We start from the raw sequence: 24,036 nt of genomic DNA, 5'->3' as shown, positions 1-24,036 counted from the left end.
ATTGTCTTGATTATTGTAGCTTTGTAGTATAGTCTGAAGTCAGGGACTCTGATTCCTCCAGCTCCATTTTTTTCCCTCAAGATTGCTTTGGCTATATGGGGTCTTTTGTACCTCCATACAAATTTTAAGATTTTTTATTCTAGTTATGTAAAAAATGCCATTGGTAATTTGACAGGGATTGCATTGAATATGTAGATTCCTTTGTGGAGTATAGTCATTTTCACAATACTGATTCTTCCAATCCAAAAACATGGTGTATCTCTCCATCTGTTTGTGTCATCTTTGATTTCTTTCATCAGTGTCTTATAGTTTTCTGAGTATAGGTCTTTTACCTCATTATGTTGGTTTATTCCTAAGTATTTTATTCTTTTTGTTGCAGTGGTGAATGGGATTGTTTCCTTAATTTCTTTCTGATCTTTCATTGTTAGTGTATAGGAATGAAAGAGATTTATGTGCATTAATTTTGTATCCTGCAACTTTACCAAATTCATGATTAGCTCTAGTAGTTTTCTGGTGGCATCTTTAGGGGTTTTTATGTATAGTATCATGTCATTTGCAAACAGTGACAGTTTTACTTCTTTTCCAATTTGTGTTCCTTTTATTTCTTTTTCTTCTCTGATTGCCATGACTAGGACTTCCAAAACTATGTTGAATAGTAGTGGTGAGAGTGGACATCCTTGTCTCGTTCCAAATTTTAGAAGAAATTCTTTCAGTTTTTCACCATTGAGAATGATGTTTGCTGTGGGTTTGTCATATATGGCCTTTATTATGTTGAAGTAGGTTCCCTCTATGCCCACTTTCTGGAGTTTTTATCATAAATGTGTGTTGAATTTTGTCAAAAGCTTTTTCTGCATCTATTGGGATGATCATATTGCTTTTATTCTGAGATGGGGTGTTAAAGTCCCCAAGAATTATTTGTTGATAATTTTGTTTCCTTGTTTGTTTGTTACTGTCTATTTCCTCTTTTGGCTGTTGGCATTTGCCTTATGTATTGAGGTGCTCCTATTTTGGGTGCATAGATATTTACAGTCATTATATCTTCTTCTTGGATTGATCCCTTGATCATTATGTAGGGTCCTTCCTTTGTCTTGTAACATTATTTTAAAGTCTATTTTATCTGATATGAGTATTGCTACTCCAGCTTTCTTTTGACTTGTATTTGCGTGGAATATCTTTTTCCATCCCCTCACTTTCAGTCTGTTTGTGTCCCTAGATCTGAAGTGGGTCTATTGTTGGCAGCATATGTATGGGTCTTGTTTTTGTATCCATTCAGCCAGCCTGTGTCTTTTGGTTGGAGCATTTAATCCATTCACGTTTAAGGTAATTATTGATATGTATGTTCCTATTACCATTTTCTTAATTGTTTTGAGTTTGTTTTTGTAGGTCCTTTTCTTCTCTTGTGTTTCCCACCTAGAGAAGTTCCTTTAGCATTTGTTGTAGAGCTGGTTTGGTGGTGCTGAATTCTCTTAGCTTTTGCTTTTCTGTAAAGCTTTTCATTTCTCTGTCGAATCTGAATGAGATCCTTGTTGGGTGCTGTAATCTTGGTTGTAGCTTCTTCCTTTTCATCACTTTAAATATATCATGCCATTCCCTTCTGGCTTGTAGAGTTTCTGATGAAAAATCAGCTGTTAACCTTATGCGAGTTCCCTTGTATGTTATTTGTTGTTTTTCCCTTGTTGCTTTTAATAATTTTTCTTTGTCTTTAATGATTGTCAATTTGATTGCTATGTGTCTCGGCATGTTTCTCCTTGGGTTTATCCTGCCTGGAACTCTCTGCATTTCCTGGACTTTGGTGGATATTTCATTTCCCATTTTAGGGATGTTTTCAACTATAATCTCTTCAAATATTTTCTTGGGTCCTTTTTGTCTCTCTTCTCCTTCTGGGACCCCTCTAATGTGAATGTTGGTGCATTTAATGTTATACCAGAGATTTCTTAGGCTGTCTTCATTTCTTTTCATTCTTTTTTCTTTATTCTGTTCCATGGCATTGATTTCTCTCCATTCTCTTTTCCAGGTCACTTATCCATTCTCTGCCTTAGTTGTTCTGCTATTGATTCCTTCTAGTGTATTTTTCATTTCAGTTATTGTATTGTTCATCTCTGTTTATTTGTTGTTTAATTCTTCTAAGTCTTTGTTAAACATTTGTTGCATCTTCTCGATATTTGCCTCCATTCTTTTTCCGAGTTCTTGGATCATCTTCATTATCATTATTCTGAATTCTTTTTCTGGAAGGTTGCCTGCCTCCATTTCATTTAGCTATTTTTCTGCGGTTTTATCTTATTGCTTCATCTGGTACATAGTCCTCTGCCTTTTCATTTTGTCTATCTTTCTGTGAATGTGGTTTTCTTTCCACAGGCTGCAGAATTGTAGTTCTTCTTGCTTCTGCTGTTTGCCCTCTGGTGGATGAGGCTATCTAAGAGGCTTGTGCAAGCTTCCTGATGGGAGGGACTGGTGGTGGGTAGAGCTGGCTGTTGCTCTGGTTGGCAGAGCTCAGTAAATCTTTAATCCACTTGCCCGCTGATGGGTGGGGCTATGTTCCCTCCTTGTTGGTTGTTTGGCCTGAGGTGACCCATCACTGGAGGCTACAGGCTCTTTGGTGGGGCTAATGGTGGACTCCAGGACGGTTCATGCCAAGGAGTACTTCCCAGAACTTCTGCTGCCACTGTCCTTGTCCCTTCAGTGAGCCACAGCCACCCCCCGCCTCTGCAGGAGACCCTCCAACACTAGCATCTAGGTCTCATTCAGTCTCCTACGGGGTCACTGCTCCTTTCCCTTGGGGTCTCATGCACACACTGTTTTGTGTGTGCCCTCTAAGCATGGAGTCTCTGTTTTCCCCAGTCCTGTTGAAGTCCTGCAATCAAATCCCGCTAGCCTTCAAAGTCCAGTTTTCTGGGAATTCCTCCTCCTGTTGCCAGACCCCCAGGTTGGGAAGCCTGATGTGGGGCTTAGAGCCTTCACTCTAGTGGGTGGACTTCTGTGGTATAATTGTTCTCCAGTTTGTGAGTCACCCATCCAGTGGTTATGGGATTTGATTTTATTGTGATTGTACCCCTCCTACCATCTCATTGCAGCTTCTCCTTTGTCTTTGGATGTGGGTGTCTTTTTTGGTAAGTTCCAGTGTCTTCCTGTTGATGATTGTTCAGCAGTTAGTTGTGATTTTGGTGTTCTCACGAAATGGAGTCTCTGGTCTTTTTTGCATGTAATGTCCTGAACATATCAAGTCTAACTGTTCTATTGTGTCTTTTAGGATCTCTGTTGCCTTACTGATTTTTTCTTGAAGATCTGTCCACTGATGTTAGTGGGGTGTAAAACTCTCTTAATATGATAATATTCCATTCAATTTCTCCCTTTATGTCTCTTAGTATTTGTTTTATGTATTTAGGTGTTCCTATATCGGCTGCATATATGTTAATGAGTGTAATAGCCTTTTACTGATCCCTTTATCATTATGTAGTGTCCTTCTTTATCTTTCTTTATGTCCTTCGTTTTAAAGTCTATTTTGTCTGACATGACTTTTGCTACCCCCACTTTCTTGTCATTTCCATTTCATGAAATATCTTTTTCCATCGCCTCACTTTCAATCTGTGTGTCATTCGCCATAAGGACAGCAAGTTGTAGGCTCTTGTTTTATTATCCAATCTGCCATTCTGTTTTTTGATTGGAGCATTTAATCCATTAACATTTAAGGTAAATTTGATTAGATATGTATTTCTTCCCTTTTTAAACCTTATTTTCCAGTTGATTTTGTATTTTTTCTTTCTTCCTTTATTTTTCTTTTTGTTTTTCCTTTTGTGGTTTGATGGATTTCTTTTGCATTATGATTGTGTTCTCTGCTTTTTGATTTCTGTAAATCTATTGTATGTTTTTGATTTGTAGTTATCCTGTTTTTCAAGTATGCTAACCCATTACTATATCTACTTGCTTTAGACTGGTAGTCATATAGGGTCAAACACATTCTAAAAAATAAATCTACATTTTCTTAGCTCCCCAACCCCACATTTGATGATTTTGATGTCCCCTTTCACATCTTCATGTTTATCCTTTTGCTGTTCATTGTAGTTATCTGCTCTTTCATAAGAATTTTTTTGCTTTTTTTTTTTCTTTTTAATCTGTGTACTGGCTTATTTGAGTGATTTACATTCCAACTGTGATTTTCTCTTTCCTGTAGTTTCTTGCTTCTTTTCTATTTAGAGAAGAACTTTCAATATTTCTTTTAGGATAGGTTTAGTATTGCTGTATTCTTTTAGGTTTTGCTTATTTGAGAAATTTTTATCTCTTCTATTCTAAATGATAATCTTGCTGGTTAGAGTATCCTATGTTGCAAGTGTTTCCCTTTCAGTGCTTTGAATATATCTTGCTATTCCCTTCTGGCCTGCAAACTTTCTGTAGAGAAATTAGCTGATAGCCTTATGGGGCTTCTCTTGTAACCAACTCTTTGTTTTTCTCTTGCTGCCTTTATAATCCTCTCTTTATCTTTGACTTTTGCCATTTTAATTACAATGCATCTTGGTGTAGGTCTGTTTAGGCTCATCTTGTTTGGGACCCTGTGTGCTTCCTGTATCTGGATATCTGTTTCCTTCTTTATGTTTGGGAAGTTTTCAGGCATAAGTTATTCAAATGCAGTTTTAATCCCTTCATCTCTTTCTTCTCCTTCTGGGATCCCTATTATGTGTAGATTGGGACACTATATTATCCCATGGGTCTCGTATAGTGCTTTCATTTTTTTTTCATATATCTTTGTGTCTTCTGTTCTTATTGCATGTTTTCTATTTTTTTATCTTGCAGATCATTTATTCGTTCTTCTGCATTATTTAGTTTTGTATTTATTGCCTTTAGTGCAGCTTTCATTTTGGCAAATGAATTTTCTAATTTTTTTTTTTTTTTCGGTATGCGGGCCTCTCACTGTTGTGGCCTCTCCCATTGTGGAGCACAGGCTCCGGACGCACAGGCTCAGCAGCCATGGCTCACAGGCCCAGCCGCTCCACGGCATGTGGGATCTTCCCGGACCGGGGCACGAACCCATGTCACCTGCATTGGCAGGCGGACTCTCAACCACTGTGCCACCAGGGAAGCCCCGAATTTTCTAATTTTAATTGTCTTCTCTTTATAGTTTCTAGTTCTTTTTTACAGTGATCTACATTTCTATCAATAGCCTTTCTTAATTCCTTCAGTATTTCTGTTACCTCTTTTCTGAACTCAGGATCTAATAGACTAGAGAGTTCTGTTTCATTGTTTGTTCTTTCAGGGGAATTCTCTTGATTGTTTAACTGAGACTGGTTCCTCTGCTTCTTCATTTTACTTATGTTTCTCTATGAATTTAGGAGAAGCAGTTATCTACTATGTTCTTGAAAGGCTGTTTTTACGTGGGAGCATCCCTGTGTAGCACGCATGAGTCTAATATTTTTTGTGTAAGAGCTATTTTTAGTATGAATGCCTGCCATATCTTTCCTCAGTGTGTGCTGCTCTTTATCCCTTTGATAGGTTGTGTGATTGGTGTTGTGGTGAACACAGCCTGCACTAGATGTTGAGTGGGGCCTCCTCTTTGTCTGTGGTTGTCACAGCCCTGTTGGGGGTAGGGTCTGCTCCCCAGTTGTTGGAGCAGAAGATCCCATATCTGTTTCTCGGCTGCAGTGTGAGGTAGGTGGGACTGGAGCACTTTTGCCTGAAGAGGAGCCACTCCTCCCTAGGAGCCGTCCACTAGGAAGTGCACTCTGTGGTGTCTGTCACCCATTGTGCGGGCTCACAAAGTACATGGTTTTTGACACTGCCCTCAGCCCCACCTCAACCATGGGAATGCAGGTGATTGGCCTGGGTGTTCTTCAGACACTGTGCTCACAAAGCCACCAGTGCAGATTCATCAGTGCAGATTTGCTGAAGTTAGGCATCAGGACAACCACAGTTGTGCACTTATACCTGCCATGGGAGCTATGGAATCAGTCCAGTCCCCAGCTCTGCCTCTCCATGTGCCCACCTGCAAAGACTGCAGCTGCTATCACTGGACCCACCCCAGTTTCGGGAGCACCAGTAATCCACTTGGATGTCCAGCAGGCACTGAGTTCACAAAGCTGCCACTGGTGGCATAAATCTGTGGATCACACAGCTGCTGACACATGGCTCAGATTTCAGCCCTTCTTTCTAAGTCATGCAGCCCCTGGGGATTGGCTCAGATTTCAGCTCTGCCTCTGCATGTGGACAACCCACTGTTGCTTGCACACTCCTAGAGTTTGTAGAGGTGGAGCCATGCCCACTGTGAGCATGCTGAGAATGAAGCTGCTATGGCAGGGCAGTGTCCCCCCTTCATGCTTGTGTTAACAATGGGGCTTCTATGGTGGACCAGGACCAGTCCTGAGTACACCTGTGGTTGCTGCTCAGACCACACTCCAGCCCCCTCAGGCTGTCTCCATGGAGCCAACCCCAATCCCCTCCCCAAGTCTGTCTGCTGAAGCCCAAATTTCAGTAGCCAGCTCCTGCACACCAGCAGACATGCATTTCAGTCTGGGGAGTGCTGGGAGGTGACCAGGACTGTCTGTGCTGGTCTCACTCTGTTCTGCCTGCCACAATTCTGCTGCTGCACTCTCCTCTGAGCCTCTGAAGCTCCCTATGTATCCTGGCTGTTATCTCAGCTGTTGAAGGGTGCTCCTGGGAAATTCTCCTCTTTCACAGCTCCCTCCCAGGGATGCGGGTCCCCTACCAATTCCTTTTTCTCCCCCTTTCATTCTACTTGATTACATGGTAATCTCTCTTGAAGCTTTGGTTGTATGAGATCTTCTGTCAACATTCAGTAGGTATTCTGTGAGAATTGTTCCACATGTAGATGTATTTCTGATGTATTTGTGGGAGGAGGTGAGTTCTACATCCTTCTATTCTGCCATCTTGATCTCCCTCCTGCAGTTTTTTTTTAATTTTCAAGAAGAATTTTGAGCACTCAGTTTAAAATGCTTGTATGGAAATTAGATAACATGAGTACCTACTCCCCCCAAATAAATAACCATCAAAACAAACCCATAAGGGAAAAGGTTGATAATATTTGATATGTTAAAATTCAGAATATCTTTCCATCAAAACACATCATTAAGAAAGCAAAAAGGCAAGCTACAGAGTATAAGAAGTTATTTGCAATAGATAAAAAGAATAAAACTCATATCCAGTGTCAGTTAAAAAAAGAAGACTACCCAAAAGAAAAATGAACACTATACAGAGGAAGAAAAGCAAATGTGAATGAACAGGAGAAAAGGTGCCCAACTTCATTAATAATCAAAGAATGCAAATTAAAATGACAGTGAGATACAGTACACACCCACCAGACCAGCAAAAACTAGATGTACTAACGAAGTACATGCTGATGAGGATGTAGCAGAAGAGACATTTCTGTACACTGTGTCAAGTAAAAGTTAGTATAATACTTTGGAACATAACTGTGGTTTATTTTGGAAAGTTAAAAATATGCATAACCAGTATGTAATTCCTATACATACTCATATGTATGTGCACTACATTGTATATACAAGGTTGGTCAAGCAGCAGTATTATTCAAAATATTAAAAAATTGGAAACACCCAAATATCCATCAGCAGTAGAATGGATACATGAAAACGAGTGAACTAGAACTCCATGGAATAACACAGATGGATCTTAAGAAGCATAATATTGAGAAAAAAAGCAAATTTCAAAGAAAAAAACCCAACATAAATTCATTTACAGTAAAGTTTAAAATGAGGCAAAAGTGCAAACCTAAAGTATTTTAAGGATACTTGTATGAATGGTGGTTACCTCTGTGAAGAGGGTGGTGATCAGCAGGGAACACATGTAGACTTTTGGGGTTCTGGCAATGATTTTTTGTAGCCTGAGTAGTGAATACATGGGTGCTTGCTTTACAATAAGTTATTGTACTCTACACTTGTGTTTTATATACTTTAGTTTTTTGTGTTACAGTCCACAATTTTAAAAAACAAATGAAACTGTTCTCTGTATGTTGGAATTCTTGAGGTTATGTTGTAAATGAAAAAATAGAGCGTGGAAAAGTATGTAAAATTGGCCACTATTTATGAAAAGGAAGGGAGGAGGAGGAGAGAGAGAGAGAGAGAGAGAGAGAGAGAGAGAGAGAGAGAGAGAGAGAGAAGAGAGTGCTGTTTACAGAAGAGTAGGGAAACCCAGACACCAAAACAGTGGATGTCTCTGGGCAGGAGAAATAGGTGGCCAAGGGACAGGATTAGAAGAAAAATGACTATTCACTGTATACCCTTTTGTGCCTCTTGTATTTCATACCATGTGAATGTAATATTACCTATTGTAAATAAATAAATAAAAATTCCTAACAAATTCTTCTAGCAACTCTAACCATACTTATCCACAAGGGTCACTATTGAATGATGTCTAACTCTAGTTCCTCACCAGGGAAAAACCGTTCTGAAGTCTGTCTGCCCTCACCAGGGAGAAAGCATCTTCATTTATGTTCTTACTTTATTTTACACATCATGCTCCATTTTAAAGAAACCCTCAATTCAAAAATATGCACAAAAAATTTAAAATATGCTTTTAAAATGGGGTTAAAGAAGACAAAGAAGTGGAAAGATAATATGAAACCATGAGTGAATTTATAAAAAGCATAATATTAACCATCTCCCCTAGAGTTAATGCACAAATTAGATTCTAATGTTTCTAGCATTTGATGCAAAAAAAGACAATCCATGAGGACCATTTAGCTGAAATTCCTGACCAGTCTTAATAACAAGAATAATCCACAGATCAATTATGAAACCATGTCATCTTCTTAAGAAAAGTGTAAGATGCTCTGGGACATGAGACCAGGGAAGTATCATTCATGGTTAGTCATGGATGAAAATGAAAGTAAGAATACACAGTTTAGAAAAGGAAGAAGAAAAGCTGTAAAACTGTGCTTTAAAAATTCTGTTTTACACATAAGATAGTGAGTAGCTTCACTTGTCTGGATTTTTCAAATTTTGATTACTGCAATGAATTCCCTTTTTTCCTAAAGTTGAGCTGATTGTCCTTTGGGCAACTAACGGGTTAAATGCTACCTTCTAAGTTCAAGGAAAATTAGCCTTGCTCAAATAATGCTGCTGGCTCACAATTGCAGGGCTTTGGGCAAAGACCGGAGGAAATCAGTGTGTAGGAGACAGTCTTCTCCGTGATAAGATCAGCAAAAATTATGGAAACCACTTTGGCAGTGATGGATTCTTCTGATATTCAAAGGAAAAACATAGCTGTCATTGGTGGTGGCTTGGTAAGAATCTCTTTGGATATATTATTCCTGTTAGCAGTATTATATTAATTATCATTACTCTTTTTTATTTGTTTATCAGAGATTAACTTCTTTAATTTTTTTCTTCCAGTTTTATTGAGGTATAATTGACATACAACACTGTATAAGTTTAAAGTGTACAGCATAATGATTTGACTTATATACATCATGAGATGATTGCTGCAATAAGTTTAGTGAACATTATCCCTCATCTCATACAGATACAAAATAAAAGAAAAAGATCTTCTGTGATGAGAACTCTTAGGATTTACTGTCTTAACTTTCATATATAATATATAGCAGTATTAATTACATGTTGTACATTACACCCTTAGTGCTTATGTACATTATAACTGTAAGTTTGTACTTTTTGACCACGTGTTTGTTGTCATACAGAGATACTATATAATTATTGACTATATTCCTCACGATGTACAGTTCATTTATCTTGTAAGTGGAAGTTTGTACCTCTAATCTTCCTTACCTATTTCACGTATTTTAATGATTATTACTAATCATTTGTAAGGATTGTTCACTTTCTTTTGAAACTTTTCTGATATTTAAATACACCTTTTTAAAATGTGGTATTAGTTTAGTTTGCTCTTTTCTAGAAAAGCGATTTTATTTCCATTAAATACAAAAGTGTCTGTTTTCCCCTGCTTTTTCAGTACAGCATTTTTAAAATAGAAAATAAAGCAAATCGAATTTGATTAATCCCCAAATTGGCTACTCTTTAAAAACAGATTATTAGTGTAAATAGTCATTTTAATCAAAACATTTGCCCCACTTTGGTTAATAACTCAGTTTATACTGTCTAATAAGAATAAAAGGGTCAAGAAACATGAAGTTAACGCAAAACTATCATGTTGAATGTTCACTAGTTATCTGAGTACTTGGGAGTAAAACCTGTTTAGTCACCTTATTTGGCTGGCGCAGTGGAGCTGGTCCTAGGGTGGTGAAGTTAGGCCTCCTCTCTCACAGAGCCGGTGAGATGAAGGGGCTGAGATGGCCCACATTTAGCAAGATGTAGGAGGGGGCTCTCCTCTGCTCTGTCGTTATTATATGAAAGCTAGCTCTGCTTAATGTGGGGCTGCATCAGCTAAACTGTATTTCCCCTCCCTTAGCAGAACTCCTATTTCCCCTCCCTTAGCAGAACTCCCTTAGCAGAACTCCACATTTAGCAAGATGTAGGAGGGGGCTCTCCTCTGCTCTGTCGTTATTATATGAAAGCTAGCTCTGCTTAATGTGGGGCTGCATCAGCTAAACTGTATTTCCCCTCCCTTAGCAGAACTCCTATTTTGGAGTAAAAATATCCCCATTAGTTAAAGTTTAATCATTTTGGTTTTGCTTTTGGTCTAATGATTTGCAGGCCTTTAGCTCATTCATTCATTTACTCAACAAAAATTTATTAAGGGCCTAATATGTGCCAGACACTGTTCTGGGTTGTATATAGATCAGTATATTTTATATCGCACATAGAGTTATACAGTTTGTACTAATTCTGACTTTTGTTTTGCCTTCTTTCTTGTGTTTTCCCCAAAGTACGATGATAGTTCTAACTTTTCTGGTTCTAAATTTCAAAATTCTAAGGAAGGCTACCACATGTCTTGTTGGCCAATGCATGTGACATGTGTCATCATTTCTTATTACTTCATACCAGGCTTCAGTCCAGTTTTTTCCTTTCTAAATTTTACATAAAAGGAAAATTCATGTATTCAACAAAATCTTATTGGGTGCCAGCTATGTGCTAACATTGCTTTAGGTACTAGGGATACAGTGGTGAACATTCAGGGAGGAGAAAGACAATGGAGAAGAAAACGAATAAATAAATTCAGTGAGACCTAAGCACTATGAAAGAAATGCAAGCAGGGTAATGCGGTAGTGTCTTAACGGGTGTCCATTTAGAGTGTGCTCAGGGGCAGCCTTTCTGAGGGGGAGGCATATGACCTGAATGATGAGAAGGAAGGAACCATGCGAAGGGCTACAGAAAGAGCATCTTGGGTAGATGAACGACTGTCCGAAGAGAAACACTGAGGCGATAGATAATGGGCTGGGCACTTTCTTGGAGCAGACAGAAAGGCAGAAAGAATGAGAGTGGAGAAGAGTAGCTGCTGAGGCTGGGGAGAATGAAATAGCCAGAGATCCTAGGATCTTAGAGGGCAAGGCAGACAGATTTTATCCTAGACACAATGGAAAACCATTGGAAGATCTTAGGTAGGAAAGCAAGCTGCGATTTTAAGATTCCTTAGGCTGTTATGTAGAGAAGAGTTGGGAAAATTGTAAGAAGACCAGATACATCAGTTAAGAGGCTGTTGTGTTTGTCCAAGACTTGGACTAGGGTGGCAGCAGTGATATATCTTAAAATGTCTTAGAAGTCCAAGGGGAGATAACAAATATGTGATTGGATATATGATTTTGGAAGGCATAAAAATGGGTATCATCCACAGATTTCTCCCCGAATAACACTTGAACTCTTCATCATGTAAACACGTCATTATCTGTGCATGCATACATACATGTGCTAGAAAATAGAAGACATGAATTAATACACGTGTATTAACAAGCAACTAAAATTCCTCTGCAAAGGAATTCTATTTACCTTATTGCTCAGGTCCATGCCTAGGAATCATGTTCTTTTTTTCATTTTATGCAAACCCCATTCCTCTTTCACTCTACCAGTAAGCCTTGGTGGCTCTATATCCAAGATATATTTCAATTCTGGCCATTGCTAACATCCTAGTCCAGGCCATCAACATCCTTCATCCATAGTCCTGATTTCCTCCTAAGTGGTCTCCCAGCTTCTACTCTTATCCACAGGCAGTTACACAGCAGCCACTTTTAAATCATTAGTGTGATAATTATCACTGTTTGCTTAAAACCTTCCAGTGGTTTCCCATTACAAAAAAAATAAAATCCAAACTCCTTACCAAAGGCCCTACAGGAACTGAGCCTGTCTACCTGCCTGGCCTCATCTTTTCCCTGTTTTTTGTTTTTTTGTATTATTTATCAGTATCTGATAATAATAAGTCAAAAGAAAGGCCATCTATCCTGCACATGTGTCCTTAAGATATGTAGGTATTCAGATCCTTGGTATTCAGAAATGCTGCTTCTGAGGTGACTATTTTCAATGTTTACAGGTATGATGAAAATGACCAGAGATTTCAGTGACAACTACAGCTACTGAGCCCTCACTTTTTGCTGAAGTTTAAGAGTTTTAGCTGAAAGGACTCTTAAGCATTCCAGCCTTAGCTGCAGCCTTCTGTTGAAGTATGTGTGCATTGTTCTGGCACACACTTTGAAGATGTATTTTAGGGCAATATTGAAGCATTTCTTTTGTCCCCCCTGCTGACAAGCAACCCCACTCCATTCTCCCTATGTTTGACCCAGCAAAATTCTCCATTAAGAGCTATTTAGAGGGTAAAGTCATTCAAAACATCAGGGTAAGGAGAGTTGTGCATTTTATGACTTACTGTTGTTAATTGTGCCCTCTCCCCTAGTATTCAAGTCATTGCCTTTGAAACTGCTTGACCTTGATTCTATGAGAGGTTGTGTCTCACTTCTATAGATGATAATTCTGTCACAGGTTTATAGGCTCAATATAGTCCTGATACCAAATTGGCCCTAGATGGTGCTTTCTGCCCTTTCTCCCTAGGATCTTTCCCCTCAGAGCTCACTCTTCACTCAGCTCAGTTGGACAGAAAGAGCAGAAGACAGTGAAGAGGAGGAGGAGAGGCTGCAACCAGCTGGAAGCCCAAGAAATCTTACCCTCTCTGCATCTCGTTTGCTTCATCATGGGCAAAAACTAGGTCCCTAGATATTTTTTTCTTTTTCTACTTGTTTTATTTTTATTATTTATTTATTTATTAACATCTTTTTTTGGAGTATAATTGCTTTACAATGTTGTGTTAGTTTCTGCCGTATAACAAAGAGAATCAGCTATATGTATACATATATCCCCATATCCCCTCCCTCTTGCATCTCCCTCCCACTCTCCCTATCCCACCCCTCTAGGAGGTCACAAAGCCCCGAGCTGATCCCCCTGTGCTATGCAGCTGCTTCCCACTAGCTATCTATTTTACATTTGGTAGTGTATATAAGTCCATGCCTCTCTCTCACTTCTCTCCAGCTTATACTTACTGCTCCCCGTGTCCTCAAGTCCATTCTCTACGTCTGCGTCTTTATTCCTGTCCTGCCCCTAGGTTCTTCAGGACCAACTTTTTTTTTTTTTAGATTCCATATATATGTGTTAGCATACGGTATTTGTTTTTCTCTTTCCGACTTACTTCACTCTGTATGACAGTCTCTAGATCCATCCACCTCACTACAAATAACTCAGTTTCGTTTCTTTCATGGCTGAGAAATATTCCATTGTATATATGTGCCGGTCCCTAGGTCTTTTAATTCTACCATTATGCTGCTTCTTTTTCATGCTTCCTCACTCACAGATCGCTAGCTTTGTTCTCAATGTAGTCTTCGTAAAAACAGAAATCAAATGTCACCCAGAATTTTTACTTTCTATAAAATAAATATTCTAGACACATATAAACCATCAAATGTTTCATAATCTTTGGTCAAGGTCTATATATAATTCCATATATAGGTCTATATATAGTTGGTTCAAGTGTCTACTTTTTATTTTATGCAAATATTGATGAGACAAACCATGTAAATAACTTAATTACCGTTATTATTATTGTTGTTCTACTAATATTAAAATAAACAAAACTCTATTCACTCCACTCTTATTTTCTGCTCTTCAGGCACTAAAATCTGTGTATGAAAAACCTTTATTACTGCCCTGATATCTAGCAACTTCTACAAACAGAAGTAGAGTGGATTTATTTTGTGACCACAGACATCATCCTGCGGTTGCTCAATGGCTAGGGACAAGTTTTCATTTCACTCTACCAGCTTTCCTCAATCTCTTTTGTAATTTTGCTGTGCTTCATTTCCTCCCACCAAACAAGTTTTCTTTCAGCTATCTCGCTCAAGTATCTATATTTCTCTAACACACCAGACTAACATTTTGAGATTTTTTTTTTTTGTTTTGCTATCCTGATGGACTTCTAAGTTGCCTCATAAATCCTGTTCTCACCTACATAAAACAGAATTCCTTGCTCAGAGTTTATTTCATTTGCTACCTGATGAGCAGTACCTGGAATGGAACCAGTAACTCTAGACAGATCAAAGTATTATTAACTCCCTGCAAGGAACGTGTTTTGCTTTCCTTTTCATTGGTTCCGAAATACTCTGTTTGTCCATCTGGCCATAAACATCTATCCATCCACCTATTCATCTATCTGTCCACTCAAAGAGAAAAAAGCACTCCTCCACTGTTGATGATAATCTAAATTGGTACTTTTTTCTGGAAGACAATTTGAAAAAATACATGCTGATTGTCTTAAAAATAGGGGGGAATTGTGGAAAGCAGCATCAGCTCTCTTTCTCGAAGTCAGCCTCAGCAAGGCACTGCATTTAGAGGAACGATCGTCCTTCAACCTGAGGGGAATTAAAAGCATTAGAATCTTTAACGTGGTCCCCCCAAAACACCAAATCTGGAATATGTTCAAAACCTGTAACAAAACCTTCTAAAAATCTCACTCACTCTCAATCTCTTTCATGTACTTTGCAGCTATTCCAAAAACAAAACCAAAGAAAATACAGCAAACTCCTCCCACACTCCAGGCAATCAAAATCATCTCCTCCACTTATCTCAGATTTTCTTCTCCCTCCTTTCTTGTTACCCTGTTATATTTATTCCATTCCCCCCTGGTACTAAGGCCTAAGAACCAATGGGGCAGACAGAAAGAGGGTGTAGATCTCAGAAGTTTCTGAGAGTTTGGTCCCTGCCACTAAAACTTGTGCTTTGATGGACCATTTCATTACTGTGATTTTATCAAAAGAACTCAGTGGGTGCCATGCAATCATTTATAATCCTAAAAAATTAAAATAACTCAAATGTACAAATATAAGGGCATTGCATACAATGAAATGTAATGCAACTATCAAGTATTATGATTTAAAATATTTTATGACTTGGAAATATATTCACAGTATACAATTCATTTTTTAAAGGAAATTATGAAATAAAATATATATCCTGCTACCATTTTAAAAAGAAATATCGTTTGCTTTACATACATAGAAAATCTTAACACCGGTTCTCCCTGATGGTAAGATTGTAGGAGATTACATTTTTCTTCATGTTTATCTGTATTTTCTAATGTTTTATTAAAAAATGTTAAGGTTTTTACTAAGTATCAGGTCTGTACCAGAAATAGAAAGATTGATAAAGTACAAGCCATACACCACATATCATGATTCCCTGGGCACTCACAGCCTGGTGGGTAAGTCAGACAGGAATGTAAATAAATAATTTAGTTAATTATGAGAGACGTTAAAACACACACACACACACACACACACACACACACACACACACACATATATACATCCATGGAATTAAAGAAGAAAAGACAAGTCTTTTGGAGTAGGAGAGAGACTGAGAGAAATTGCACAGAGGACATGAGTCTTGAATGAAGGCTAAAGCAGAAAAAAATAGTCCAGGCAAAGGGAACATTAGATTCAAAGGCACATAAGTATAAAAGTGCATGGCATATTCAGGAAATATACAGTGACTTTGGTATACCTCTTACAGATAGTACAAGGGAATAGCAAAAAATGAGCTGGAGAGAGAGGCTGGGTTCCCATGTAAAAGTCTTTTATGCCATGTTGAAAATTTGGGACTTTTTCCTAAGGAGCCATTAAAGGATTTTAAGAAAGAAAATGCATCATTTGATTTCTGTTTTAGAAGATAACTAGCTCTGGTGGAAGTATGGCTTAAATAGGTAGAGACTGGGGGGGAGGGAGAGTTATTAGAAAACTTGTAGTAGTCCCAGTGAAGGGTAATGGCGTTACATACACAATTCTAGCAGATGGAATTGTTACAAAGTATGAAGACCTTTTTTAAAAATATATTTATTCATTATTTATTTATTTAGGCTGCGCCGGGTCTTAGGTGTGGCATGAGAGATCTTCGTTGTGGCACATGGGATGTTTTGTTGCGGCATGTGGGATCTTTAGTTGCGGCACATGGGATCTTTATTTGCGGCATGTGGGATCTTTTTTAGTTGCAGCATGTGGACTTCTTAGTTATGGCATGCAAACTCTTAGTTGTGGCATGCATGTGGGATCTAGTTCCCCAACCAGGGATCGAACACAGGTCCCCTGCTTTGGGAGCTCAGAGTCTTACCCACTGGACCACCAGGGAAGTCCCTGAAGACACTTTTATTTGCTTATTTCAGAGTAAGTACAGTTAACAGTCTTGTTCTTCTCATTACATTGCTATGTTCAAAGATCAAATTCTTCAGAGATCAAGCTATAGTTTCATGAGTAGGAGGTAGTAACAGACTTTACTAAAGTCTGTTTGGTGACAGACTCATAAACAAACAAACTCTGTGACTCTTAGGGAGAGTTTTATATGCTTCATTATGTTGACACTATGGGTCAACATAGGTGACACATGTTTAACATTACATTATCAGATTAATTTCAAACACATTATATTAAAAGGCATAAAAGGTATGACATGTTTATAATCATGTTGCCTCTTCCTGTCAAAGTCAGCATTTATAAATTAAAAGGTACAGTTTTCTCATGATCATTGGACACTTGAACAATCATTGCTGAAGAGGTCACATGGGAATCAGCAGAAAGTTAATGAATCCTATTACAAAAAGCCACACCTGCTGAATGCTGAGCTTATCTCACTCACATTTATATAAAAGAAATTTTCAAATTATCTTTTAAATTGGTAAGTTAGGCATCAATATAATGGGCCAGGGTGAGTCAAAGCATATGACCTTTAAAGAAGGAAGTAAGACAAGAGGAAGTAGAGAAATGGAAGAACAATAAATTGGGTAAATCTATAATTACATAACCCAGGAATCTCATCAGAGCTCTGTTTAAGCAAACAGGCTAGAGCAGTTGTTAATAAAACATTTAATTTACAAATTATTTTATGATCAAAACTGTTTACTATTGTGGACTATTGGTGTTTCAAAAGAAATATAGAGATTTTTCATAATTGTCCATGTCATTAATAGAACTGTCTTAGCTCTGTCCAGGCTTAACTCTAAGAACTGGCATGAAAACTGCTGATTGCTCCCAGGAGTCTAACCCTGCCTAGTTTCTTCTCTCCTCTCACCACCCTCCTCCCCTATTGATTTACAGGAACCAGCTGTGCCTTAACTGAGAGTTTGTGGTGTGCTCAGAATGATGTACACACATTTTCCTTTGCATTTATATCTTTATGTCTTGCTAGCCTTTTTGCCTGTGTAACAACTAAACAAGGCACTTCATTCCTGATTAAGTGCATTTTACACAAAGTAAGAAGGAGAAATAAAGTTAGAGTCTGAAAAGTACTTTATTAGCCATGTTAACTAATCCTTCTAGTTGAATTTATGTAACATCTACCAATATATTTTCTTTTAATTTTATTCAAACCTTAGTTATACAGAATTGGACACCTTATTATGACTGGTCTTGGAGAAGGCATTTTTGTTTATTCTTTTGTGTGTTTATTAATAATAATAAGCAGCAGTACTTTTGAACTCACCACTCAACCTGGAATTGATACATTGAATGACTTATAACAGCCTCTGTGCTTCTCTCCCACCCATTACATTGGCCTGAATCTCGTGTTTATCATTCTCTTGATTTTATATATATAAAAGTTTTATGTATATATGATATATGCTGATCATATATATACACACATAAATAATATGCTCCTAAAAATATATACTTCTGGTGCTTCCCTGGTGGCACAGTGGTTGAGAGTCCGCCTGCCAATGCAGGGGGGGCGGGTTCGTGCCCCGGTCCGGGAGGATCCCACGTGCCGTGGAGCGGCTGGGCCCGTGGGCCGTGGCCGCTGGGCCTGAGCATCTGGAGCCTGTGCTCTGCAATGGGAGAGGCCACAACATTAAGAGGCCCACGTACTACAAAAAAAAAAAAAAAAAAAAAAAATTCTATAAAATATATACTTCTAAAAATTGTTATATGCATGTATCTGTGGTTTAGTTGTAGTTGTCTTTATTATATGAGCATCACACAGTATGAAGTCATCTGGGACATGTTCTTTTTACTTGTAGTGTTACTAATATATTCATATTGTAGTATTTTATTGTGTAAATATATCATAATTTATTTGTCCATACCTCTGTGATGGCTATTTAGGCTGCTTCCAGTATTTTGTTTATTTTTAGTTATGAAAACTGTGGCTCTGGATATCCTGGCATGTGTCTCCTGGAGTTTCTCTTGGGTATATGCCTTGAAGAGGAATTGCTGATTTGTCAGTTATGTGAATACTCAACTTGAGATCATTGCAAGCAATGCGTAAGAGATCCTATTGGCCCTCATCCTCTCTAGCCCTTGATATTTTCATGAACCAAGATTATATTTAACCCTATTGTGTCCATATCACCTGAGGTTCCTTCTTTTCCTTCTACCTCATGAGGAACCATTTATACACACTCAATTGGTAAACACAAGAAGTGTTAGAGAGGTAGAGATCAACACTCCCAACCTTAGAAAGGATTGAAGGAGAATCTCCACCTGAGTCAGCTTCATCTCCCAAGATCCTGGAATCAAATTTTGGTCAAAGAAAAGTAACATAACAAACCCATGAAAGTAGACCATTGGCCCACCATTGGCTTGGAACTGAGCCTGTTCTGAACTCAGTCATTGAGACTCTTGTTTGTACGTCATTTGTTACAGCTCATTTACTCTATAATTCAAGTTGAATTCCCAGGAAAGAGATGAATGGATTTCTTGCTTCTGAGTCTCAGTTTCTCCACTTTTCTGTCATTGTCACCAAAGGCAAGTTCGTCTGCCTGACACACAGTGAGGCCAAACAAACCAAAATGTTGGAGTTTGGAGCAGAGGAAGATTTATTGCAGGGCCATGCCAGGAGACAGTGGCTCGTGCCCAGAAAACCCGGAACTCCCTGAAGGGTTTCAGCAAAGCATTTTTAAAGGCCAGGTGAGGGGTGGGTATCGCAGGGTATGTGATCAGCTCATGCACAATTCTCTGGTTCATTGATAGTGAGGTAACAGAGCAGGGTCACAGGGGTTAACATTATCAATCCTTAGGCTTCAGGAGGTGTGGGGGCTATGTGCTCATGGTCACCAAGTAGTTAACACCTTCCATTTGGTGGGGGGGGGAGGGGTTCACATCTGTAAAACAACTCAGGAAATGTGCATCAGATACTATTATCTAGGTACTTCAGAGAACAGCTAAAGCAGAGGACATGGCGGAAGGGCATGCCCTGGGAAGGCCCTAAAGGGTCCTGCTCGGTTACACAATTTCCCTATATTAGGTTCACTGACCTTTCATTGTTTAGATCGTGGCTTTTGTATCCTACTGTCTTTCTCCCTGGTCTGTTTTCCCAGTAAGAAAAACTCATTTCTAAATTATTTCCTCTAGCCTCATTCCAACTTTCCTGACCCAGTTGGTCTCCTGATCAATATCCTTCCCCTGTCCTGCTTTCCACAAACATAAAAGAAGCAGTTATGATTATAATACTGTGAAAGAAAGAGGAGTTTCACAAACCTTTCTCTTTTCCTTCAGTGAGACTTATTCTATCTAGCCTTTCTATTTTTTTCCCTAATGCAATAGAGCAATTTAGCCTTTGGAAGAAATTTATTTTATTGTATGAACTTTAGTTAGCTTACAGTTTTTCTTTTCCTTGATACAACTTACTACTATTGCCCTTACTAGATATTCTTTAACACACATGTGAAAGGAAGATAGGCAGGCAACTTTTCATAAGCTGGAAGAAATCAGGCGAGGAAAAAAGGGAATTAAGAAGATCAAAGGAGGGCTTCCCTGGTGGCGCAGTGGTTGAGTCCCCTACCGATGCAGGGGACACGCGTTCGTGCCCCGGTCCGGGAAGATCCCACACGCCGCGGAGCGGCTGGCCCCGTGAGCCATGGCCGCTGAGCCTGCGCGACTGGAGCCTGTGCTCCGCAACCGGAGAGGCCACAACAGTGAGAGGCCCGCGTACCGGAAAAAAAAAAAAAAAAAGATCAAAGGAGCTGTGATTAGTGAAACACAAAAGAGTCCAGGGCCTTGCTGGAGAGGTGTGAAGAAAGGCATGAAAAAGATATTAAGACACACAGTTTTTTATGCCAAGCACCAAGTCATACTGTCAGCTGAGATAGCTTGATCACTGATGAGAAAATGATGACAATACAAGGTGAAGTCACTTCAGACTGAGGGATTAAGAGGGAAGCAATTTGTAATGATCTCTTCAGACACACCAAATGTTAGCAAGTAATGTGTTCTCAATTTAAGTAGTGGCTACACAGGAAAAAATGGTTTGCTTATTTATTTATTTACTTACTTTTTTTTGTTTGGCTGCACCGGCTCTTCGTTGCTGCGCACGGGCTATCTCCAGTTGCGGCGAGTGAGAGCTACTCTTTGTTGCAGTTCTCGGGCTTCTCATTGTGGTGGCTTCCCTTGTTGTGGAGCACGGGCTCTAGAGCACGCAGGCTTCAGTAGTTGTGGTGCGTGGGCTTAGTTGCCCTGCAGCATGTGGGATCTTCCTGGACCAGGGATCGAACCTGTGTCCCCTGCATTGGCAGGCAGATTCTTCACCACTGGACCACCAGGGAAGTCCTTACTTACTTATTATGACTATATTTTTTAGAACAATTTAAGGTTCACAGCAAAATTAAGGGGAATACAGAGATTTCCCATATACTTCTGGCCCCATTATCAACCACCCCCACCAGAATGGTATATTCGTTGCAGTTGATGAACCTACACTGATACATCATTATCACTCAAATTTCATAGTTTACCTTGTTCACTCTTGGTGTTGTACATTCTGTGGGTTTGGATAAATGTATAAAATTAGGGTATCATACAGAGTATTTTCAATGTCCTAAAAATCCTCTATGTTCTGCCTACTTACCACCCCTTACCTCTGGTATATTTACTTAACAAAATAATTCAACATGGATTTCTTGGTTGGCCTTTCAGGATATTAAATATGTGAATTGCTTTGCAAAATTAAATTTTTAAACTTTCCACACACTTAATGGTTTAAATAGGGACTGACTACAAAATAACCATCACAGTCTACAGAAATTGAATAACATGAAGAAAGTTAGGTGGCTGCAGTATCCATGGTGAGAGGAGACACAAGCCCTGAACCATCAGATTATTAAGAAAAAGAATATCTAAGTGCTTAGATGCTAAGTTGCCTTGGAGCAGAGGAAAAAAAACTTAGGTGGAGTAAATAGAAGAGGACTCAGGTCCTCCTGTGCCTACAATTGTACTAATAGGTCCCCTAAACACTGCCCAGGTGCAACCCCTCTCCTTAATCCCCACATCCACTGGGGGCTGCTGAGAACACAGCAGCCTCACATCTCAGAGCTCCTCTAGTTAAGTGTGCCCTCGCAGGTGTACCCTCATCCATATCTGTGATTCCTGTCTCCCTGCTGAACTTCTCTTTTCTCCCTTCCCTTCCAAAATCTTCCACAGAGCCCACTGGATCTGTTTTTTGGTAGGCAAAATTTCCAGTATTTTTGCTTTACTTATTGCATTTCCCCTCAGACTCCTGGCCTTAGCTTAAACCTGAGGACAGCAGCTCTCTTGCAGCCTTCTCCCACAGCTCAAGTATCTCAAGATTGGGAGTTGCCATGGTACCCTTACTCTACACCGAAACTTCCAGCCCTGTCTCCATTTTTATGTGCAAATCATTTGAGGTTACTTATACTACTTATATCACCTCTGTCCCCTCACTGTGGTCATCAATCAACCTCTAGGCCACTTCTACCCAATACTGAAGACTTCATAATCTTTTTTCTATACCCCAGCCCTGATATCACACTGAGTGACTATCAGAGTTTACATTGATGACCCAACCAATTCCCTAGCCTGTTAGTTCCTAGAACTCTGTGCTTTCAATCCCTTCCACCTCCATCATACTTCAGTCTCCAAGTCCCATGACCACATCCTGGACCTCGACCTTGTCATTCCACAGAAGTGCCTCATCTACGATAATAGTGTTGGATTTAGGACTCTCTGTTCAAAGCCTCCTAACTTACTAGCTCTCTCATTCAGTTGCTTCTCCTACATCTATTCTTCACAGGGAACTCCAACTCCCCCCATTTATCAGTCCTCTCTGTTTTCCTTTCATCCCATCCAACTTAATTGTTACTGTTCATCAATCCACATAATACTTCAACTCCTTGCTTTCTATTCCATCCAAATGGATGGATCCCACTCTGCTTGATTCCAGTGGTTTTCTTCCTCTCCATAGAATCCAAGCTGTTCAGTGCTACAATGAAAAAAATATAACAAAACCTCAAATCTTGGGGCCACTCTTAATTCATGGTCTCAATCTTCAACTGTATGCTATTCACCAATACTTCTACTTTATTGATTAAGAGCCTGTGTTCTGGAGACAGATTGGATCCATTTGAATCTTGATACCAACTCCAGCACTCACTAGCTGTGTTACCTTAGGGGAGCCACTTAACTTCTCTGTGCCTCAATTTCCATATCTGTAAAACAAGATAATAAAGTATCTACTTCATATGGCTGCAGAGAAGATTAAATGAGTTAGAGCAATGAATGAATGATACATAACAACTTCTTGTTGGGTTTGTACATTATTATTATTGTTTCTTTAATTGGATTTCTGTTTTATTCTTTCTAGTAGTTATTTTTAACCTTTATCATGTGTTCCTTCTGCTTAGAACCCTCTTCCTCCTGACCCACCCACACTTATTTGGCTGACTCCCACTCAATCTTTCAGTCTCAGGTTAGATTTCATTTTTTTCTGAGAAGTCATACCCTATCTTACTCTGTAACCCTACATTTGGCTTAAGGGTCCTTTCTCCGTACTCTCATAGCTGTACTTCCCCCACCATGCTATTTATCACTGTGTTATAATCGACTGTAATCCCCTTGAGAGATCTAGATATATCTTGCTCTTGGTTGTATCCTTAGCACCTAGCACAGAGCTGGCACATAGGAAAAAATCAATATATATGTGCTAAATAAATATGTGAATAATATTTGAAAAAATGAAGATCCAGCCAAGACTGTGAACTCCCTTGGGGCAGCCATTATGTATTATCTTTGGATCACTTTTAATGCCTAACAAAGATTCTTGTAATACTTAGGAATCAATAAATATTTTCCAAATAATCATTTTTCTATATCTCTTGAAAGTTGTTTTTAAAATTCCAAAGGATTCATACTCTTTATCAATTTGCTTCTTCTCTACATGTCAAAATAGTTTCATTCTTCAACTCAACTGAAACATAGTCTTCTCCAGTAAGCTTTTACCAATCCCTTTGTTCTGGCTATCTATTGCTGTGTAATAAACTACCCCAAAACTTAGTGGCCTAAAACAACAATCTATTATTACGCCTTACAGTTCTGTGGGTGTTCTGCCATGTACCAGGGGCTGCAGTCATCTGAAGGCTTGACTAAGCTGGATGTCCAAGATGGCGCACTCCCATGGCTGGCAGTTTGTGTTGGTTGTTGATGGGTGAAACGCTCAGCTGAGGCTCTTAACTAGAGCAACTGCATGGGTACTGTCCATGTGGCTTGGGTTTCTCACACATAACAGCCTCCAGATAGATACTCTTCTTATATGATCACTGGCTTCCAAATGGCAGGAAGCAGAAGCTTCCAGGCCAGCTAAGGACAATGCCTGGAAATGGCTCAGGTGTCGCTTCTACTGCATTTTATTG

At 39.1% G+C, this 24,036-nt stretch overlaps 1 protein-coding gene across 1 annotated transcript in view; it reads left to right on the top strand.

Moving 5' to 3' along the window:
* The first annotated feature begins 9,169 nt into the window (after positions 1-9,169).
* KMO (kynurenine 3-monooxygenase) overlaps positions 9,170-24,036 on the top strand; it is a 52,744-nt gene continuing 37,877 nt past the window's right edge. The window contains 1 exon segment of the mRNA XM_060142081.1: positions 9,170-9,244. Within this exon segment, the coding sequence (XP_059998064.1) occupies positions 9,170-9,244 (75 nt within the window).

This window comes from Lagenorhynchus albirostris, chromosome 2 (genome assembly GCF_949774975.1).
Source record: "Lagenorhynchus albirostris chromosome 2, mLagAlb1.1, whole genome shotgun sequence".
In the NCBI taxonomy this organism is placed as follows: Eukaryota; Metazoa; Chordata; class Mammalia; order Artiodactyla; family Delphinidae; genus Lagenorhynchus; species Lagenorhynchus albirostris.
Note: the sequence above shows the minus strand (reverse complement) of the source record. Positions and strands in the feature narration are given on the sequence as shown.